Source organism: Lynx canadensis, chromosome B4 (assembly GCF_007474595.2).
Source record: "Lynx canadensis isolate LIC74 chromosome B4, mLynCan4.pri.v2, whole genome shotgun sequence".
NCBI lineage: Eukaryota > Metazoa > Chordata > Mammalia > Carnivora > Felidae > Lynx > Lynx canadensis.
Genome location: NC_044309.1, coordinates 137,269,422 through 137,288,021, shown reverse-complemented (window position 1 = coordinate 137,288,021; position 18,600 = coordinate 137,269,422). Strand labels below are relative to the sequence as shown.

General features: G+C 58.1%; 1 protein-coding gene across 1 annotated transcript in view; it reads right to left on the bottom strand.

Annotated features, from left to right (window-relative positions):
* Window positions 1-416: 416 nt before the first annotated feature.
* Window positions 417-18,600, bottom strand: part of FBLN1 (fibulin 1) — an 85,332-nt gene continuing 67,148 nt past the window's right edge. Inside the window, exon 17 of the mRNA XM_030320921.1 lies at window positions 417-1,227. Within this exon, the coding sequence (XP_030176781.1) occupies window positions 1,088-1,227 (140 nt within the window). The 3' untranslated portion in view covers window positions 417-1,087. The remainder of the gene's footprint in view (window positions 1,228-18,600) is intronic.

The window sequence follows — 18,600 nt, the reverse complement described above, 5'->3', positions numbered from 1 at the left end:
CACCTCACTGGGAGCCGTGGATGAGGCACCACGTGCCAAGTGCATGGGGGCGGCGGGGACGGGGGGGGGGGGGGACTCAGTGCACACTGGTGGCCCCTCTTTCCTGCTGAAGAGAATTGTTATTTCCCGCAGTGATTTCAAGAAGGGACCAGAATCCCTCAAGCAATTCTATCAGACGCTGGGGCTCTGTGTCTTGCCTAGCAGGCCTGGTCGTGGGGCACAGGGTGGGCTCGAGCCACACTTCTCAGAGGTGGGCGTGGTATCGGAAGTGACACGGGTGGGAAGCTGTTCCAATACGTGCTAGGCCCCACCCCCAGAACCTCCCCAGGAGGCGGGGTCTCTGAGAAGGCCTGAGGGGACATTCCCAAGCACTTGGAGAGCCCTCTTCTTGAAAGACTGTCAGGCACAGGCCATGGGGAGGCTCGCAAAACTGTTTATTTTCCCCCCCTATGATAAGAAAGGACGGATGCAGGTGCCGAGAAAGTCCAGCCATTCCCCTGGTGAACACGCACGGCTCGCACACAAACCTAACAGGCTGTGCCTTTCCCTTTTCTGTTTCAACAGAACCGTAGGGCACCTTCTGAGTGCTCCCCGGGACATCGTGTTATGCAGCTTCTGGGCAGAACTGGTCATACCTGCTACCCTACCGCAGCCCCATCGTTGGGCGTAAAACACCCGATTGGCCAAAAAAAAAAACCAAAAAAAACAAAAAGTACCAAACGTCAAATTTCGTACAGTCAGTGCAAGAACTGGTTTTCTCTCGGCATCTGGACTGGCTGCCCCCCCAGAAAAACGCCCTTCCTTCCTGGGTCCTTCGCGAGGCCCAGCCCGCAGGCAGAGAAAGGAGCAAACGTTGACCTCTGCATGAAGAAAATAATACTAACAAGCAAGGTTTTCAACAAACAGTTGAGTAATTGGGCTCGCTATTTAAATACCGAAACACAGGAGATGAACTTGTTCATCTGGCCGCAGCTTAATACGTGCGGGCCTGACATTACAAACAAAAACTTAAGAGAGCTCGGCAGGGCGGGCACGGTGGCCGGAGCAAGGACTTGGCCCGGAGGCGTGGCGGCGCCAGGACGGGCCTTCAGAACCAGTACTCGGAGACGAAGATGTGCACGTTGACGACGTTTCGGTGGGACACCACCCCCCCGACCACGTAGTTCATCTCCAGCTTCAGGACGGCATGAAACGGGCCCACGATGGGCCGTACTTGGCGCACGACACCTGGGGAGAGAACGGAAGGCGTCTTAGACCGCGTCGAGCCCCACTCTGAGCCGGACGCTGGAGTCCCCCGCGTGGCATAGGACGGTGAGCTCACCGCAGTCATTTTCCTGACGGGGGATTCGAAAGAGCCCAGAAGAGGGCCTGTCGTGGAGCGGGCGCCCAGGACACGACTGTCCCTCCCTGGACCAGGGGAGGGACCACACGAAGGCCATGACTGGAGGCCTCCTCCCCTGCGCCTGGCCACCTCCCTGTCTCCGGGCCCTGCCGGCACCTCCTCGCCTCTGTGGGACGGCCAAAGGCCCAGAGAGAACTCTCCCGCACTCTGGGACGAGATACATGAGGCTAGGGTGGGCGTTAGCCTCGCTGGGCCGTGGAAAGACTGCAGCCGTCTCTGGGCCTCCGATTCCTCAGGGAGCAAATGATACCATGTGACCCCGTGCTTCTGCACCGCGTGATCCGGGCGACCCAGCACAGCGTCTGCCCGAGATGCACAGGGCGACCTCCCCGCCAGACCGAGGGCTCCCCTCTTCACCTCCCCACACATTCGTGCCTTCTCCCGTAGGCACCAGGAGCTGTTCTCAGTGAGACAGAGAAAATAATAGAATCCTGGCTTCAAAGCCGGTGGAGGATCTAAGTAAGTGCAGGGCTCAGAGAAGTCCAGCAGGGGAGAATGGAGGAGGTGAAGTCTGGGGGAGTCAGGGAGGGCTTCTTGGAGGAGGCGTTCCTCCCGACAGACGAAGCAACGCAAGCAAAGTCTGCAGGCTCGTTGAGCCTCAGTCCCTGCAGGGGACTTTCTCCATCCCACCTGTTCTGATGCTAGGACTTGTCCAAGGTCATGTGATACGGGGGGGGTGGCGGCTCCCTGGAAGTACTCTACGGCCACTTCTGTGGCTGATCTGCAGCTGAAGGCCGGGGTGGGAAGCGTGGGCTAGCACCTGCCAGTCACGTGACCCAGAGCAAGCTTGGAGCCTGAAGTTCCACAACCACATGCTGAGAATTCGCCAATGATCGTTTGCGGCATCGACTGCTGATTCCAGGCTGGTTTCTACAACCATCCCTGCCGCCGACTTAGGAAGCACGCACGAGGCAGCGCGGTGAGGCCCCTGGGGCCCACATAGAAGGCTGGAGAAGGCCTCCCGCACCAGCGCTGGCTCCCGGTCAGGAACACCAAGTTCATGCTCAGAAGGGGAATTTGGGAGTGCCATCCCCCCTTTCACTCTCTGGGCCTGTGTTTCAAAAATGAAATGCCCGGCAGCCGGCGTGGGATTCCAGGCTATTCTAAGTAAACAAGGGCTTCAGCTCTGATGGAGAGATATTCTGCAGGCTGTCAGCACCCTTTCTCTGCCCCTGCCGGGTGGTGACATTGTAGCTTTGTCCTGGGTGAACGCCCACGAACATCTTCAGCTCGCTGCTGAAGACGTGGGCTTGTCACCACCCTCCGTGTGTCAGCGGCCCCTGTTGACCCACTCCCACCCACCCCTCCCGGGGTACAGAGTCTGGGCCAGCTCAGTGGGGGCTCACAGGTGCTGAGTCAAGCATGCTTCCCTGTCCCCGCCCCCCCCCCCCCAGGCAGTCCAGCACCCGCTGTGCCCTGATCAGTGTCACCTTCTCCTCCCTCCTGGCCTCAGCCCCACAGTGGTGCCCACCAGCCTCGGGGGCCTGGGTTACCTGCGGATGTCACCCGTCCTTGGGGCTGAGGTTAAGACTACGCTCCCCGTACTCAGAGTTTCCAGATCTTCAAGGAATTGGTGAGAGGCTGGGGGAGCCTGAGAACTATTTTTTTTTTAATGTTCATTTATTTTTGAGAGAGAGAGACAGTGTGTGAGTGGGGGAGGGGCAGAGAGCGAGGGAGACAGAGAATCCAAAGCAGGCTCCAGGTTCTGAGTTGTCAGCACAGAGCCCGATGGGGGCTCGAGCCCACAAAGCAGGAGATCATGACCTGAGCCGAAGTTGGTGCTTAACTGACTGAGCCACCCAGGCGTCCTATATTATATAGGTATTATATAATGCCAAATATATAACTACATAATAGAAATATGTAAATATACTTATTTAAAATATGTTAAAATCTAACATATAAATATTATGTATAAATATATAGTCGTATATTTTAAATTTATAGAAACTTATACATATCTGTATATCTTATTTTATGTAGATATGTTTATGAATGTTACATAAAACATATAAAATGTACTTATTACAAATTTATATGTAAGCTATAAATATTATCAAATAATGACACACACACTTGAACAGCATTAACAGTTCAGACCCACAGAAGTTTCCGATGTGCCTATGTGTGCCAAGCGCTGGGCTATGTAAATCTGGAGAGAACATGATGGGCTGTCCTGTGGCTCAGTGTGGGCACAGAGAACAGCAGTTACGGCCCCAGAAGGGTTTGTTAACTTTCCTGGGTCTTAATTTCCTCTTCTGTGAAACACGGATTAAAAATAGCAACCTTCGGGGCTGTGTGAGCGGCTCAGTCAGTTAGGCGGCTGACTCTTGGTTTGATCAGGTCACAGTCTCACAGTTTCATGGGTTTGAGCCCCGCATCGGGCACCACGCTGACGGTGCAGAGCCTGCTCGAGATTCTCCCTCTCCCTCTCTCTCAGCCCCTCCAACACTCACGCTGTCTGTCTCTCTCAAAATAAATAAATAAACTTAAACATAAAAATAGCAACCTTCAAAATCAGAAACAGAACGAGCACGAGCGTACCCTCTACCTCCTCAGAAATGACTCGCGGCGGCAAAACGCATCCCATTTCCAATTTAAATGTGATCTGATTTTCAAAGGACGGCTGAACTCTTGCAGGATGGAAAAAGAGGGCAAGTGTTGAGTATTCTTATTGGGTTGATTTCAAAACGTACTGAAAGGAAGGCCCCAAATGTGTAGAGCTCGTCTGCATCTAAGTCCATCACAGGCGCTGTTGGAGGTTTGATTTCTGCGAGGCAGCGGCTCGCCTGTGGCTCGGGCCGCAGCTGCACACAGAGACCAAAGAACCAGGGAAGGAAGCCAGGGGCTGCCTGAGTGAAAGGGACACTGGGAAGGGCCAGGGAGGAGGAGGCCTGACTTCTGATGCAGGTCACATGCAGAGTCGGGATTTTGCAGAATCTTCCCATTTAACGAGAAAAGCGATTGATTAAGGTGGCACGAATATTCGTGCTGCAAGTGTGAAACAAGAAATCCCAAGTGCACAAGCGGGGCTCAGGAGTGTGCCCCTTGCCTTCCCCCCACCCTCCAACCAGAAGGAGCTTCTCGATCCCTTCCCTGTGACCTAATGTCAACACCGAATCTCCACCTCTATCCATAATCCCTGCTAACGCAGGGCTCCCTTTGCAGGTCACACCCATTCTGTGAACTAGCTCTACTTCTGCTCTGGTTTGGGTGGACACGTTCCCTCCATTCCCAGAGTAGTTCAGGCTTGAGTTCAACCTCCTAGTCCTCCCTTTGACCGAGCCCAGGCTTTCTCCTGCTATTACCTTTTTCTTCACAGCTTTCCTACCCATCCATCCATCCACCCACCCTCCATCCATCCATCCATCCATCCATCCACCCATACCCATCCACCTATCCTCCATCCATCCATCTACCCATCCTCCACCCATCCATCCATCCATGTGCCCATCCACCCACCCATCCACCCACCCATCCATCCATCCATCCACCCATCCATCCACCCATCCATCCACCCATCCATCCATCCATCCATCCACCCACCCATACCCATCCACCTATCTTCCATCCGTCCATCCATCCACCTACCCATCCTCCCCCCATCCACCCATCCATGTGCCCATCCACCCACCCATCCACCCACCCATCCATCCACCCATCCATCCACCCATCCATCCATCCATCCACCCATCCTCCATCCATCCATCCATCCACCCACCCATACCCATCCACCTATCTTCCATCCATCCATCCATCCACCTACCCATCCTCCACCCATCCACCCATCCACTCATCCATGTGCCCATCCACCCACCCATCCATCCACCCATCCATCCACCCATCCATCCATCCATCCATCCATCCACCCACCCATACCCATCCACCTATCTTCCATCCATCCATCCATCCATCCACCTACCCATCCTCCACCCATCCACCCATCCATGTGCCCATCCACCCACCCATCCACCCACCCATCCATTCATCCATTCATCCATCCATCCACCCACCATCCATCCATCCATCCATCCATCCATCCATCCATCTATCCATCCGCCCATGCACCCATCCATCCATCCTCTCATCCACCCAACAGAGGGCATTCTGCACAGGGCAGGTTTAAGGAAGATTCCACAGACATTACATTGGATTTTGAGAAATAATTACGAGCCTAGGAAGCACGAAGGACATGTGCAAACCCCAAAAGTATGACGGTTCAGGCCAGTTCTGGGAACAGTGTCAGTCCTGGGGAGAGACAGGCAGACGAGGCTGAGGAGGTGGTCAAGGCTGTTCCTGGGACCTCCCACCCCGTCAGTCTTGCAGAACCAGGAATCTGGGTCTGCAGCCGTCTCCTGGCTTCCTCCCCACCACTGGTCCAGAGGAGTGTGCATTCAGAGCCACCACCAGCCCTCCTACTGCAGAGAAACCAGGGAGGGACTAGAGACGCACGGTGCCCATCCGTGTCACCACTGAGATCGGAAAGCCTCCACCGGGGCTGGTTCCAGCCATCAGGACTTGATTCTGCAGGTATGATATTGGCATCTGTCACGTGCCAGGCCCTGGGGACCAGCTGGACTGCTTACGTCCTCTTTCATGAAGACTCCCTAGCCCTGGGAGTACCCGGTACCCGCTCTCCCTCGGCCGTAACGCCGCATCTGCCCACCGCGGTCACAGCCAGCTCCCCTTTCTGGGGCACATCTGCACTTTGTTCTTCTCTGTCCCCGCTGTCCCCAGCACAGGGCCTGGGGCAGGACAGCGCAGGAGCTCCGTCACGATTACTGAGTGGGATAAAGGCAGAGGAAGATGAGACATCAGTCCCTGAGGTCCCCCACAATCTAGCAAGGAAGACGAAACTCCGTCCTGAAGGGAAGAGGGGCCACGGAAAACTCTGAGGGACAGTAGCTCATGACCACTGTGGCAGCAAAAGGCAGGCCAAAGGGAGAGGCACGTTTCCGTCTTGCCTGGTATGTCTACCTCACCTGCTGGGGTGTTTACCTCCTCGGCTTTCCAGAGCCCCAGGAAAAAAAAAGGCCACGGTGCCAAGTTCAACTGTGTTAATCTTCCAAATCCTCGTCCTTGGCATTTCTGCTTCGGCTGTCAGACGTTGCTGGTATTCCTTGGCGTGTCTGTGCCTCCTAAAGATATAATTAAGCCTTTTTTTCCCCCCTTTGAAAAATGTAGGCCCCCTTGGGCACTTCACCTTCATGTCTGGTCTCTGCTTTGTAAATTGCAGCTGACGTGCTGGGATCCAGGAGCCCGGCGACGTGAGGCACACGGGTCCGATGGGGGACCTTCGTCACCTCGTGCGGTCTGGGGTCTGCATTCCTGGCCCTTGAAGCCACCGCCCCTCAGCCTCTGCTGCTTAGTTGGCACTTGATTGTCCACCAGGTGTTGGGAAGGATGAAAACCAGCTCTCTGCGTGAGTCCTGTGTCCCTGACACGAGACGCCGGTCTATAAAGACACCTGCCGTGGACAGCCTTGGGTTCCCCTGCTGGTTCCTCGCTGACCAGCGGCGTGACCTTGTGTAAGTCGCCATCCTTTCTGAAGCTCAGCCTTCAACCCAGAAGCCCTGGGATTCTAACTGACCGAGTGTAATCGCGTGAACAGCACGTCGAAGAGGCTTTTAACAAGCAAGGTGATGAATCAAGAGGCTTCCGTGATTATCTCACGTCAGTGGAAGTTAACTGTGCTTTTTAAAAGAGATTCAGGTTAGAAAAGACAGAGGTTAAGAGTCACCTGTTGACGTAGCAAAGAGTGAGAAGCTGTCACTACTTGAAACCACGTGATAGTCATTTGCTTACTTGGTGACTATCGGTCTCCCCGCTGCCGTGTGAGTCTGGAGGCCAATGTCACGTCTCTCTTGGCCGTTCTCGTATCTCTGGTTTGTGGGACACTTCGTCCCACTTTGAACCTGACACATAGGTGGCGCTTAACCAACACTTGCTGGACGAATGAATGAATGAATGAATGAACTGAACACCAAAGCACTAAGCACAATCTGTAAGGTTGAAAACGATCACCCAGAAAGGAGACTGTCGGGGGAGAACGCACAGGGAAGGGGGACAAGCGAGAGCCAGGCTTCACTGTCCGGCCTGGGCAGCTGCCACGCAGAGCCAGAAGCAGGGAGGAAGGCAGAGAGCCGGCCCGTGAGGACGAGGTGCCGGGGCCACGACCCAGGAGCTCAGAGGAGAGCCACGAGGTCTTGCCAAACACAAACGCGACGGCAACGGGGAAGGAGCACATCATCACCCGCGTCTCAGGGAAGTTTCCTTGGTAGAAATAATGATCCCCCCAGACGGGGATTAACAGCACAGACCAAGGGCAAAAAGGAAAACTCGAGAAAACGAAGATATACTGCTGGTACAGACAAAGAGAAAAAACTACCACGTGGGGCGCCTGGCCGGCTCAGTCAGTGGAGCATGAGACTCTTGATCTCAGGGTTACGAGTTCGAGTCCCCACGTTGGGCGTAGAGACAACTTGAAGAAACAAAACTAGAGCATGGATGGGCTGGGAGAGGGAACAGAGCCGGCCAAGGGGAAGGGAGATGGGGGGATCCCACATGCCCGTGGCTTCTTGGGCCCTCACCATACTGCTGTCGCGAACAGACATCACCTCCCTTCCCCAGGGGGAGGGGAGTGGGCTCTGAGAGCCCAGATGCCCCAGGTCACACGGCTCACAGGTCCGGATGCCCGCCAGCTGGGACTGACCCCAAAGCCCAGCCCTTCCCGTCCCACTGTGTCTCCTCCCCCCTCACGGTGCTGCATGATGTGGAGGAAACTTCCGGAATGTGCTTTCCCTGGCTGAGTCACACACATAGGGCAAACCTGGCAGAAAGGAACGAACCATGAAGCAGTCACATAAGTAGTCGGCAAGGAAGGAACGGAGCTCCCGCAGCCCTGCCTTCTCGCCCCGAGAAACACCCAGGCAGGTGCTTGCGAGGAAGGGGGACAGGTGTCTGGGCTCCATATTTAAAATGCCAAATGGCAGGGAGCCTGGGTGGCTCAGTTGGTTAAGCATCTGACTTCGGCGCAGGTCACGATCTCATGGTTTGTGAGTTTGAGCCCCGCGTCGGGCTCTGTGCTGACAGCTCGGAGCCTGGAGCCTGCTTCAGTTTCTGCGTCTCCCTCTTTCTCTACCCCTCCCCTGCTCACTCTCTGTCTCTCTCTCTCAAAAATAAATAAACATTAAAAAAAAAACTAAAATACCAAATGGCTCCCAACATGTCTCAGCAGAACTCACCGTCCGTATTTCTTGATCGTTATAAATGTGCCCCCGCCACAGGCCTCCCGTGAGCTAAGGCAGCTCCCCAGAGTCCACCTTGCCCTCCAGGAAAAATCTGGAAAGAAATGCCGCTCTGCATAGACCTGCCTTCCCCCTCGATGCGGAAGCTGACGTCTCTGCAGCGCTTGCGAATGTGCTCGCGAAGCCCATTCCCATCTACCCTCTCGTCCTCCTGTGTCAGCCTCGTTCGTCCTGGAGGAGAACACGGGCTCAGCGCGGTGAAGTGAGTCAGGTCTGGGCATCAGGGAGCCAGCCCTGGGCCACCGCCCCTTCCACCGAGCTGCGTGGCCCGCCGGAGGAAGAGAAGGCCTGGTGCTTTTCTGGAAGGGACTGGCCATCTGATGTACTGACTTGCACCGACTTGGCCAAAAATGTGCCCTTGAAGGGAGGGATGGGCAATCCTTTCCTGCCCCTCCCACCTGCCTGCTGGGGTCCTGCTGCCCCAGACCCAAGCTCGCCAGCCGCTCGGATCTCCCCAGATGCCCCCCGCCCCCAAATCCACCGGCCTCCTCCAGCCTCCAGAGAACGCGAGACTGGAGGTCAACAGGCGCCTGGCTTCCAACCCTGACGTGCCATCACTAGGCAGGCGGACGAAGCCCACCCACGGGAGTTTCCAGACCCTCCTGTCCGCTCCAGCCCCAGCCCCACCCTACCTCAGGCCAGGCCTGACCTTCCGACACCTTCCTCCTCACCCCCAATGCACTCCCCGGCTGCGGCCACAGCCGGCCTCCTAGAACGCAAGTTCTGGGCTCGTGCGAGGCCCTGGCACACATCACATCCCACCCACCCCAGCCCCCGGCTCCCAGCGGGGGTGGAGCATACACCTTGATCAGGCCCCCACGCCCTGTCCGGCCTGATTTCTCGGCACTCTCTGCTCCGGCCACGCCAAGCCCCTCGCAGTCCCCCCAGGATGAGCAAAGGCTACGGAAGGGGCAGGGTGCACACAAGTCTTGCCGACGTGACTTAGCATTAAAGACCCGGGGACCCCAGACACAGACAAGTCCTGCCCTCCACTTTCCAGAGGGCAATACAGCACCACCCTCCTCCTTCAGAGGCAGCCAAGGCCCCGGGGAATTCGAACGCCGGCCGGGTGGGCACCTGCCGGGTACAGAACGGGTACCCCAGGCCCCAGCAGCTGGCTGCGGCGCGTGCCCTCTCTTCTTTATTCCTTCGGCAAGCACGGAGCCCCGGCTCTGGGCAGGCAGCGCACCCGGTGCCGCGGTTACGAACACCGACCGGCGCTGGTGTGGGTCCTCGCGGAGCTCCGGGCCCCCCGCCGAAGTCAGACACAGATGGTGGGGTGGCGAGGCTGGGAAAGTAAGCAAAGAGGCTCCGGGAGAAGTGCTCACCCCAGACCGGGCCCCGGGAGCTCGTGGAAGCTTCACCAGGGAGTCAGTCTCGGCTGGACGTTGAAGGACCGGCCGGCCCGCCCAGGAGAGCTGGGGGTGGGGGGTGCTCAGACATGTGGAAGCAGAGGAATTTCAGGGCTGGGCTGGACCTCAAAGAGCAGGGCTTTGCCCGGCCCGAGGTCACACAGGAAGGTCACGGCCCAGGAGCCCCACGTGGAGTCCCAATACCCCGCGTGCCCTCCTGAGTCCGTGCCTCCGTTTCCTCATCCGGAGATGCGGCGAGTCTCCTAGAGGTTCTGCAAGTGGCATCTGGAACGTGCCGGACGAGGGAGGGTCACAGCTATCGGTCTGACGGCAGCGATGACCAGGACGCCACTCGGGGGTCCCCGGTCTCGGCCACGGAGCGGACGTTCCTCGCAGGGCCCTTCTGGAAACACCCGACATCAAGGCTGCAGGCAATGCTCTTCGCGATCACGGGTGATGGGGGGTGTCTGCGTCCTGTGCGTGTTTATGGCTGTCAGCCGAGGCTTCGGAAGACTCGGGTCGTCACCACACTTTCCTTTGGACGTCGCACAACATGCCTCTCTGCGGCTGTTTGGCTTTGTTCTCGCTTTTGTTTTAAAACGGGGAACAATTTACGAACACGCCCGGTGATATCAAAGACTTCCCCCCCCCAAAGGCGCACGACGGCAGCGGTAGGAGAGAGTCGCAAATCATCCTGGCTGGACACAGACGGTCCCCAGGAGAACCTCGGGGGACACGAAGGGGCTGCTCTGGGCTCGCTCTAACCCCGTGGTGACACAGGAAGGCACACCCCACCCGCCCCCTCCTCCCCTCCAGCCCTCTGTGTAGCCCTCACCACCCGCTGACCGCGAACATATTCTGCTTGTTTCTTTCCGCTCCTCCCCTCTGGAATAAAACGAGTTTGTCGCAAGGATTCACGTCTGTCCGTCTGTCTTGGTCACTGCCGTGTCCCCTGGACTAGGACCTACCCCCGCAGGACACAGACATTATTTGCTGGAAGAAGGGATATGAGAACAGTCCCAAAGGGCCCATCCAGGGTGCTGTGGGGGTGCGGGGCGGAGTAGCTCAGTACTCTGCCTGCAGGGGTGCGGAGGGCGTGCAAGAGGCGATGACCCTGCCCTGGGCTTTGAGGGATGGGTAGGAGTTTACCCAGAGGAGAAAGAGCTGAACGTCATGGCTGAAGTCTGGAAGAAGGGAGAGGCCACGGGGTGTCTGGGGTCCGAGGCCTGGGCTGGTGTGGCTTGCGCACAGTGGAGGGAGGGGAAGGGACAAGAGTGCTGAGCGCCGAGGAGGACAAGGACAGGCCTAGGCTGAGGACGTCTCTCCAGCCGGGGAGGAGGGGTTTAAAAGCCGGCAGTCCCAGCCACAACCGGTCGTGGGGGTCCCTGGCTCCCGGCTTTCAGAGCCAAGTGGTTAGAGCACCTTTTGCTGAGAGAAGAGGACACTTGACCAGGCTCAGCGGGTGCCCGTGGGACCGTGCAGCCAGGTACAGGTGGAGGCCGTCTGTCACAAGCAGCCCCATGTGACACACGGTCCAGGTGCGGGTGGGGTCGTGAGGCCGGACGAGGCTCGCGAGGACAGCATCTCGGGGTCCCAGGACACACAGCTGGCCTTCTCAGGAAGTCACAAGGGGGTCCTCTGTCCCCACATTGTCCCTGCCCTCAGTCCACCAGCCCCAGTCCTGGCCGATCGCTGGAATCCCGCCCTGCACCAGGCGCCGGGCTGGGCCCTCTGGGTGACCCGGGGTTCACGGACGAACGTACTTCCCACCTCTCGCCCCTCTCTGCACCCTCTGTGACACCATGACACCGCTGTGACCCTGCTGCCTTCCACCTGCTCTGCGTGTCTGGACAGCAGTGACCTGAGGCCTTGGTCCGTGGGGACCAAGCAGGCGCGGGGGCGGGAACTCACAGACACCCCCAGGCCGACGAGTCTCCGGGCACCTTGGCCCACCAGCAGGGCCGGTGTCTTGAGTTTTGTCTCCTTCCACCCTCCTGCCGGGGCCGGGACAGTCCCACCCACGGCGGCCCCACCGCGCAGGAACACAGAGCTGTCCGGCCCACCAAGCTCTCAAGCCGCATCATCAGCTGAGACTCACCACGAAGCCTGTCCGGGGGCTCAGACGCGAGGCTCCGTGTGGCCTTCTCTTGTGTCGTCCTCTCTACCACGCTGTCCCCTCCCTCCCCGAGGTGGCCGCGGAGGGGGCCGCTCGTGTGGGCGGCAACCTTTGACTTTCCCCGGCCGAGTCCTGGGCTGCTGGCTTGAGTTTGGTCCAGAAAGCTGAGCTGGGGGGTGGAATGGGGAGGTCCCTCCTGGGGCGGAGGCCCTGAGTGCAGGACAAATGCCCAGCATGCCACTTGGGGCCACTGAGGCAGCCCGGGCAGGAACAGGGCGGTGTCCTGCTGTTCCCCGTGGCCCCTGCGTGCCTCGCTCCGGTGGACTAAAAGCGCTGAGCCCCAGTGAGCCCTCTGGGGGCCCGGCGTGAGCCTGGGGGAGCTCCGGGGGGCGTCATCAGCTGTGTGATGGGGCGCCTCTGAGAGTCTGTGCCTGTGAAATTGGGGGTTGAGAGCCCCCAATCCAGCTGCCCTTTCATATGGTTACGCGGTCAGGCATAGCGCTGGGCCCGGTGCCTTCACCCCATCTCTGCTCCAGCACAGGGGACACAAGAAATGTCTGTGCCTCTCAACTCCATCCAGTCCCCTCCGAGGGACCCCCTCCCCTCCACCTCCCCTCCACCTCCTACTTCCCTCAGTGAGGCCTCCAGCCTCAGGGTGAAGTCAGGCCGCAGCCCATCCCGGGCCCAGAGGCGGCTGGGCCATCACCCTGGGAAACAAGCTGGCTGCTGGCCAGGGTGTGGCCCTGGGGTGACGGGCGGGCTGTGCCTCCGGGAGAAGAGAGAGCGCCTAATCCCTGGGATTTGCCGTGAAAGCCGGGACCCGGCCAATCACTCGTCACCCGGCAGGGACAGCCTCGCTGTTGTTTTCAGACGGAATTTCTGAATCTGCTCCGTAATGTGTACTGATCCCGGGCCAAGCTTTCTGAATCAGGCGGCCGGACGGGGTCAGCAGCACATGTTTAACCCCTTAGGGGGTAATGATTTTAACGAGGTGATCTGGGCCCTTGCTGGCTGGGACAAGAGATGGTGACCTGAAGCCAGATGGCTGGGTAAGCAAGCGCTTTGCTCTGAGAGAGGCCCGGCCTGGCGGTGGGGGGTTGGGGGAAGGGAGGGCAGGGGTGCCATGAGGTTGGTATCTTTGCTCACAAGCTCTTATATCAGGGCAGCTGATGTCGTGCACTGCACACGAAAGAGGCTGCAAAGGGTACCCCCGTAGGGTTTTGCAGTGCGCAACACATTCAGCTGGACGTGGCAGCCGGGCCACACCCCATTTCTGTCTCCCTCTGAGACAATAACAGGTACGGAGCCTACAGGAGCTCAGACGGCAGGATGCTAGGGAAGCTAAGAGGCAGCTTCACGAAAGCAGGCTCTGTAGCTTGGGTGCAAATTTGTAGCACAGCACCCAGCCCAGGGCCCGGCCCAGGATGTTGTGCTGAATGAGCAAGATGATTCAAGGATGACAGAACCCGGAAGGCATGGCCTCCACCATCCTGCTCCTGGCGGGCCTGCCTCGCCCGCGGAGGCCACCACGCGTGCTGATTCCATAAGCCCCGGGCAGCCGGAGCTGCTCTGGGGTGAACAGTCTTGGCCCTGTCCCAAGTGCCTCCCTCTGGACTGTCGTCCCGTCGAGGGGCACAAGCTCTCTCCTGCTCCAGCTCTAGGTGGCTGCCTCACAGGGGCTCATTTATCCCCTAACAGCCCAGCCCGCTGTGTTCAACTCCGCTCCTACAAGGCGGTCGCTGACCCGGCCACGAAAGTGTTGTGGCAATGTCGCCGAGATGCAAACTGAGGCTCAGAGAGGTTCTGTGACCTGCCTGAGGTCGCACAGCTGTAAAGAGAGAACCGAGAATCAAGCCCAGAATGCCTTACCCCAAGCTCAGTGCTCCGACTGTGCTCACAGAGACTCAATCCTGTCTTGCCCCCCAAAGGGCCACCGCAGCTACTGGTATTTTTCAAATGGCAAACTTGAGGGGCGCCTGGGGGGCTCAGTCGGTTCAGTGTCTGACTTGGGCTCAGGTCACGATCTCGCGGTTCATGGGTTCGGGCCCCGCGTCCGGCTCTGTGCTGACAGCTCGGAGCCCGGAGCCTGCTTCAGATTCTGTGTCTCCCTCTCTCTGCCCCTCCCCTGCTTACGCTCTGTCTCTCTCTCTGTCTCTCTCTCTCTGTCTCCAAAATAAACATAAAAAACATTCAAATGGTAAACTTGAAATAAGAGTAATAATCCTTACACACTCACAAATGAAATTTAGAATGCTATTTCAGAATGAAAACGTTCTTAGTTTCCTTTAAGAGGGGTACCGTATGAGAGTGTCAGCACCCCCGTCAACACACGTCACGCTTCAGCACAGACAACGTGGGAAGCGGGGACTGTCAACTCCTTTCCACGGAGAGGGATCCGGTGCCATTGGGATGGGCTTTCTGCACACTCATTGTGCACCAGGCACTGCTGGGGGCTTTCACATAATTGTCTGATCTGATTGCATTAATGGGCGTCTATAATTAGGGCACATCCCTTCCAAACCTGACTTAGGTAACCATCTCTAGGGTGAGTGGGACCGTCACGTGACCCTCCATTCATTCAGATTTTACTAAGCAGTGGCGGTGCCAGGAGCCGGAACAGGAACGCGTTTCAGTTTCTCGGGGGCCCCAGGGGTGCCAGAGCCTCCCACGGGGCTCGGGGCAAACCAAGAACAGAGCTGGCACCTTGCGGACCTGCTCACCAGCTGCGGCTCTGACTGGCTGGCTACAGGACCCGGGGGCGGCCTTCCGTCATTTCTTCTCCGAACAGTGATGCCCACCCGGGGGGGGGGGGGGGCCGTCCCATGAGGCGGCACAGGGAGCGTTCACGAGTGAGGAGGACGCTCAAGGGCGTGGAGCTTGTAAAAGGGCTCCGTGCACGGGTCTGAGCGAATGCACGCGTGGCCACCCGGTGGCTTCTCCACTCGCAAGCAAAACCGGGCCGGACCTCCAGATCCTGCCCCTGGGCCCCGGGCGGCCTGGCACGGGGGACACGAGGCTGAGCCCCGATGTCAGAGGCCCATCCCTTCTCCACGCCAGCCAGCATCAAACATCTCAGAAACCAGAGCCCGCGTGCGGATACGCGCACATCTGACTCCACCCAGTCACCTACACTCACACGTACGCCCCTCCACACACACTCATGCACACTTACCCCCAGGTACACTCACCCTCACCCCCATACACACACACACACGCGCACACACACACACACACACACACACACACGCGCACACGCTGTCAGACCAGAGGGCTTTCCCAGAGACCAATTCACACATGGAGGAGAATCTGAATTTCGCTTCAGATTTGCAGGTTATGCTTAAAGCAAGTTTCCAGCCAGAGAGTGTCCTGCCCAGGCTGCAAACAGTCCCGCTAGGTTGCAACTGCTTTTAGGCGATACAGCTTGGCCCAGGCTGAGTAGATCCCTCTGCAGCCTTGTGCCCCCCGCCCCCCATCAGCCCCCTGTGGGCAGATGGGGAAGAGGCAGGGTCTCCAGCAGCAGCCCCCTGCGCGGCCGCCCGTGGGAACAAGAGCAAGCAGGCCCTGGTTGGGTGAAGAATCAGAGAAGGATGTTCCAGGACCCTGTGCCCCCGCTCGGCACGGTGGTGTTTAAACCTCGCCTCTTGGGGCGCCTGGGTGGCTCAGTCGGTTAAGCGTCCGACTTCAGCTCAGGTCACGATCTCGCGGTCCGTGAGTTCGAGCCCCGCGTCGGGCTCTGGGCTGATGGCCCAGAGCCTGAAGCCTGATTCCGATTCTGTGTCTCCCTCTCTCTCTGCCCCTCCCCCGTTCATGCTCTGTCTCTCTCTGTCTCAAAAATAAACAAAACTTTAAAAAAAATTAAAAAAAAAAAAAATAAACCTCGCCTCTTGACCACGCATATCGGAAGGAGATCTTTGCTCGCAAAGGGGGGCCCGAGACCCGAGACCCCATAGCCAGGAACACTGCGAGTGCTCGAGCTGGAAAGGAGATGCTTCACTGCCTCTCCTCTCTGGCTGCTGCTGATGCCAGTGGTAGAGACGCCAGATGGTGTAGACCAGAGTGCACACGGCTGCACCACGCAGGCCATGGGACGGGAGGCTCTGGGGACAGGCGGCCCAGGTCCAAGTTCCGTCCTCCAATGCTCCCCAGCTGAGAGGCCCTGGAAAGTCACTTGGTCCCTCTGGCCTCAGCCTTCTCATCTGTGAAGTGGGGACAACCCCCGTCGCAGGAGGCGGCAGAGGGATCTAGAAGCAGGGTGGACAGCTCAAGCCCCCCAAGGAACATCACGGACCACCAGTGGCTCCCTGTGGGCCACAGAAGTCCTGGGAGTCCCGGCCCCGTGGCCCCCCCCCCCCAGCCTCGCTTCTCGCCCTCGCTGTGCATCCTCGATGCTCTGGGAGCACCAAACTGAGAGTGGTGGCTTCCCACCCCGCCTCCTGTCATGCTGCCCCCGGGGCCAAGAACGCCTCTCTGCCTGGCTTGCTCCTACTCAGCTGTCAAGACCCAACACTTGTGTTACCTCTTCCAGGAAGCTTCCCTTGACTGCTCTGTGAGGCCAGTGGGTTTGGCCTCTCCTCTGTGTGCCCAGCACATTCCACACAGCCCCGGGAGGGTCCAGTTTGGTGCCCGTCCCCCTCTCCGGGCTGGGAGCTCCCAGAGAGCGCGGGAAGAGCACCTCTCAACTATCTTAGCCTCCAAGAGCCGACCCAGGGTCTGGCCGCAGGAGGCCTCCGCGTGTTTCTGGAACCACGGGGAAGGTGAGGTGATGGGGCCACGGAGTGTAGGCAGGACCTCCAGACACACAGCACTCAGTAGGAAGCATGTGATGCGTGTGCGTGCGGTTACTGGAGCCCAACCTGCGCTTGGTGCCATGTGGTGGCAGGTCCCTGGGTCAGTGAAGAGTGTCGTTATTCCAAACCCCGGAACTCAGGGAGGTAACCGTTGAGAGTTGCCGCCCTGTAGGCAAGTTAGGGCGAAGGGCTGAGCGACGCTTGGGCGGAGACACTCCAGGATTCGTGTAGTGCTTGTCTTGAAGCCTCAAGGCCACCCTCCATGAGTAAAGACCGCCCCCCACCCTTCAAACTTAGGTGGTCAAGATGTCCACGGGGCACCTGGGCAGCTCAGTAGGTTAAGCATCCGACTCGACTTCAGCTCGGGTCATGATCGCACGGTTCGTGGGTTGGAGCCCCGCGTCCCTGGGCTGACAGTGCAGAGCCTGCTTGGGATTCTCTCTCTCTCTGTCTCTCTCTCTCTCTGTCTCTCTCTGCCCCCCCGCCCCGCTCTCTCTCTCTCAAAAGAAATAAACATTAAAAAAAAAAAAAAGGTTCGAAACACCAGCATGCTGAGTAAGGGAACGGGGCCTGGGCTACCCTTCTCGTGTTTCTCACCTGGTCACGGCCAAGCCCACCCCAGGCACCACCTCCTCCCGGCAGCATGGGCTGATGTGCCCAGGCAGGGGGACTGGGCTCTGCACCCACAGCACCTCCCACCGTGCTCTCCTGTCGCTCTCTGGGAGTCAGCCTCCCTAGAGGCAGACACTGCATGTTCCCCGCTCAGCGCATAGTAGGTGCTCAAGAAGCATGGCAGAGCGGGCAAGCCCGTTAACTGAGCGGTCCTGGTGCCCTCCACGCCCACGGGCCTCCCCAAGCCCGGCCAGCGGGGAGCGAAGTGACTGCGGCCAACATTAGATTCCTGCAGATCTCCACCATTTAACCGTGGGAGCGGCCTGCATCTGAAGCGACAGTTCATACCTGCGTGAAACTGATCTGAGATGTAGTTTATGGCCAGGGTCTCTGAGGCCATAACACAGGCGCGGTCACAGTTCGAGCCAAAAGGTTCACGGAAATCTCATGAGGCCCAACGCCATGGGTACCGCGGGCACTGATTTGTTCTGTGTCCATGCTCGTTTTAGTAAAATTACAGCCTTCCCGTTAATTACGCACAGACTGAAAAACAAAACTCTCTACTCCATCGGGGAAGGACAGTTAGCAAACCCGCCTCTTGTATTTCAGTTTATTTGGGGGGGGGGGGGTTGGAGCTAACTACCTAGTAGTTTTAGGGCTGTTCTTATTTTAATTAATATTATTAATTATAAAGGGTGCCCACGAATGCAAATTTTAGGAATCCCACCTCACACACCAGGGGCCAGCGTAGAGGACCCCATTAAAAACAGGAAATGTGAGGGGCGCCTGGGTGGTTCAGTGGGTTAAGCATCTGACTTGATTTAGGCTCAGGTCACGATCTCACGGTTCATGGGTTCAAGCCCCGTGTCAGGCTCTGTACTGACAGCGTGGAACCTGCTTGGGAACCTCTCTCCCTCTCTCTCTGCCCCCGCCCTACTCTCTCTCCCTCAAAATAAACTTAAAAAAAAAAAAAAAAAGCCGCCAGGAAACGTGAGACGTACCACCCAAAGTGGACTGTGTGGAA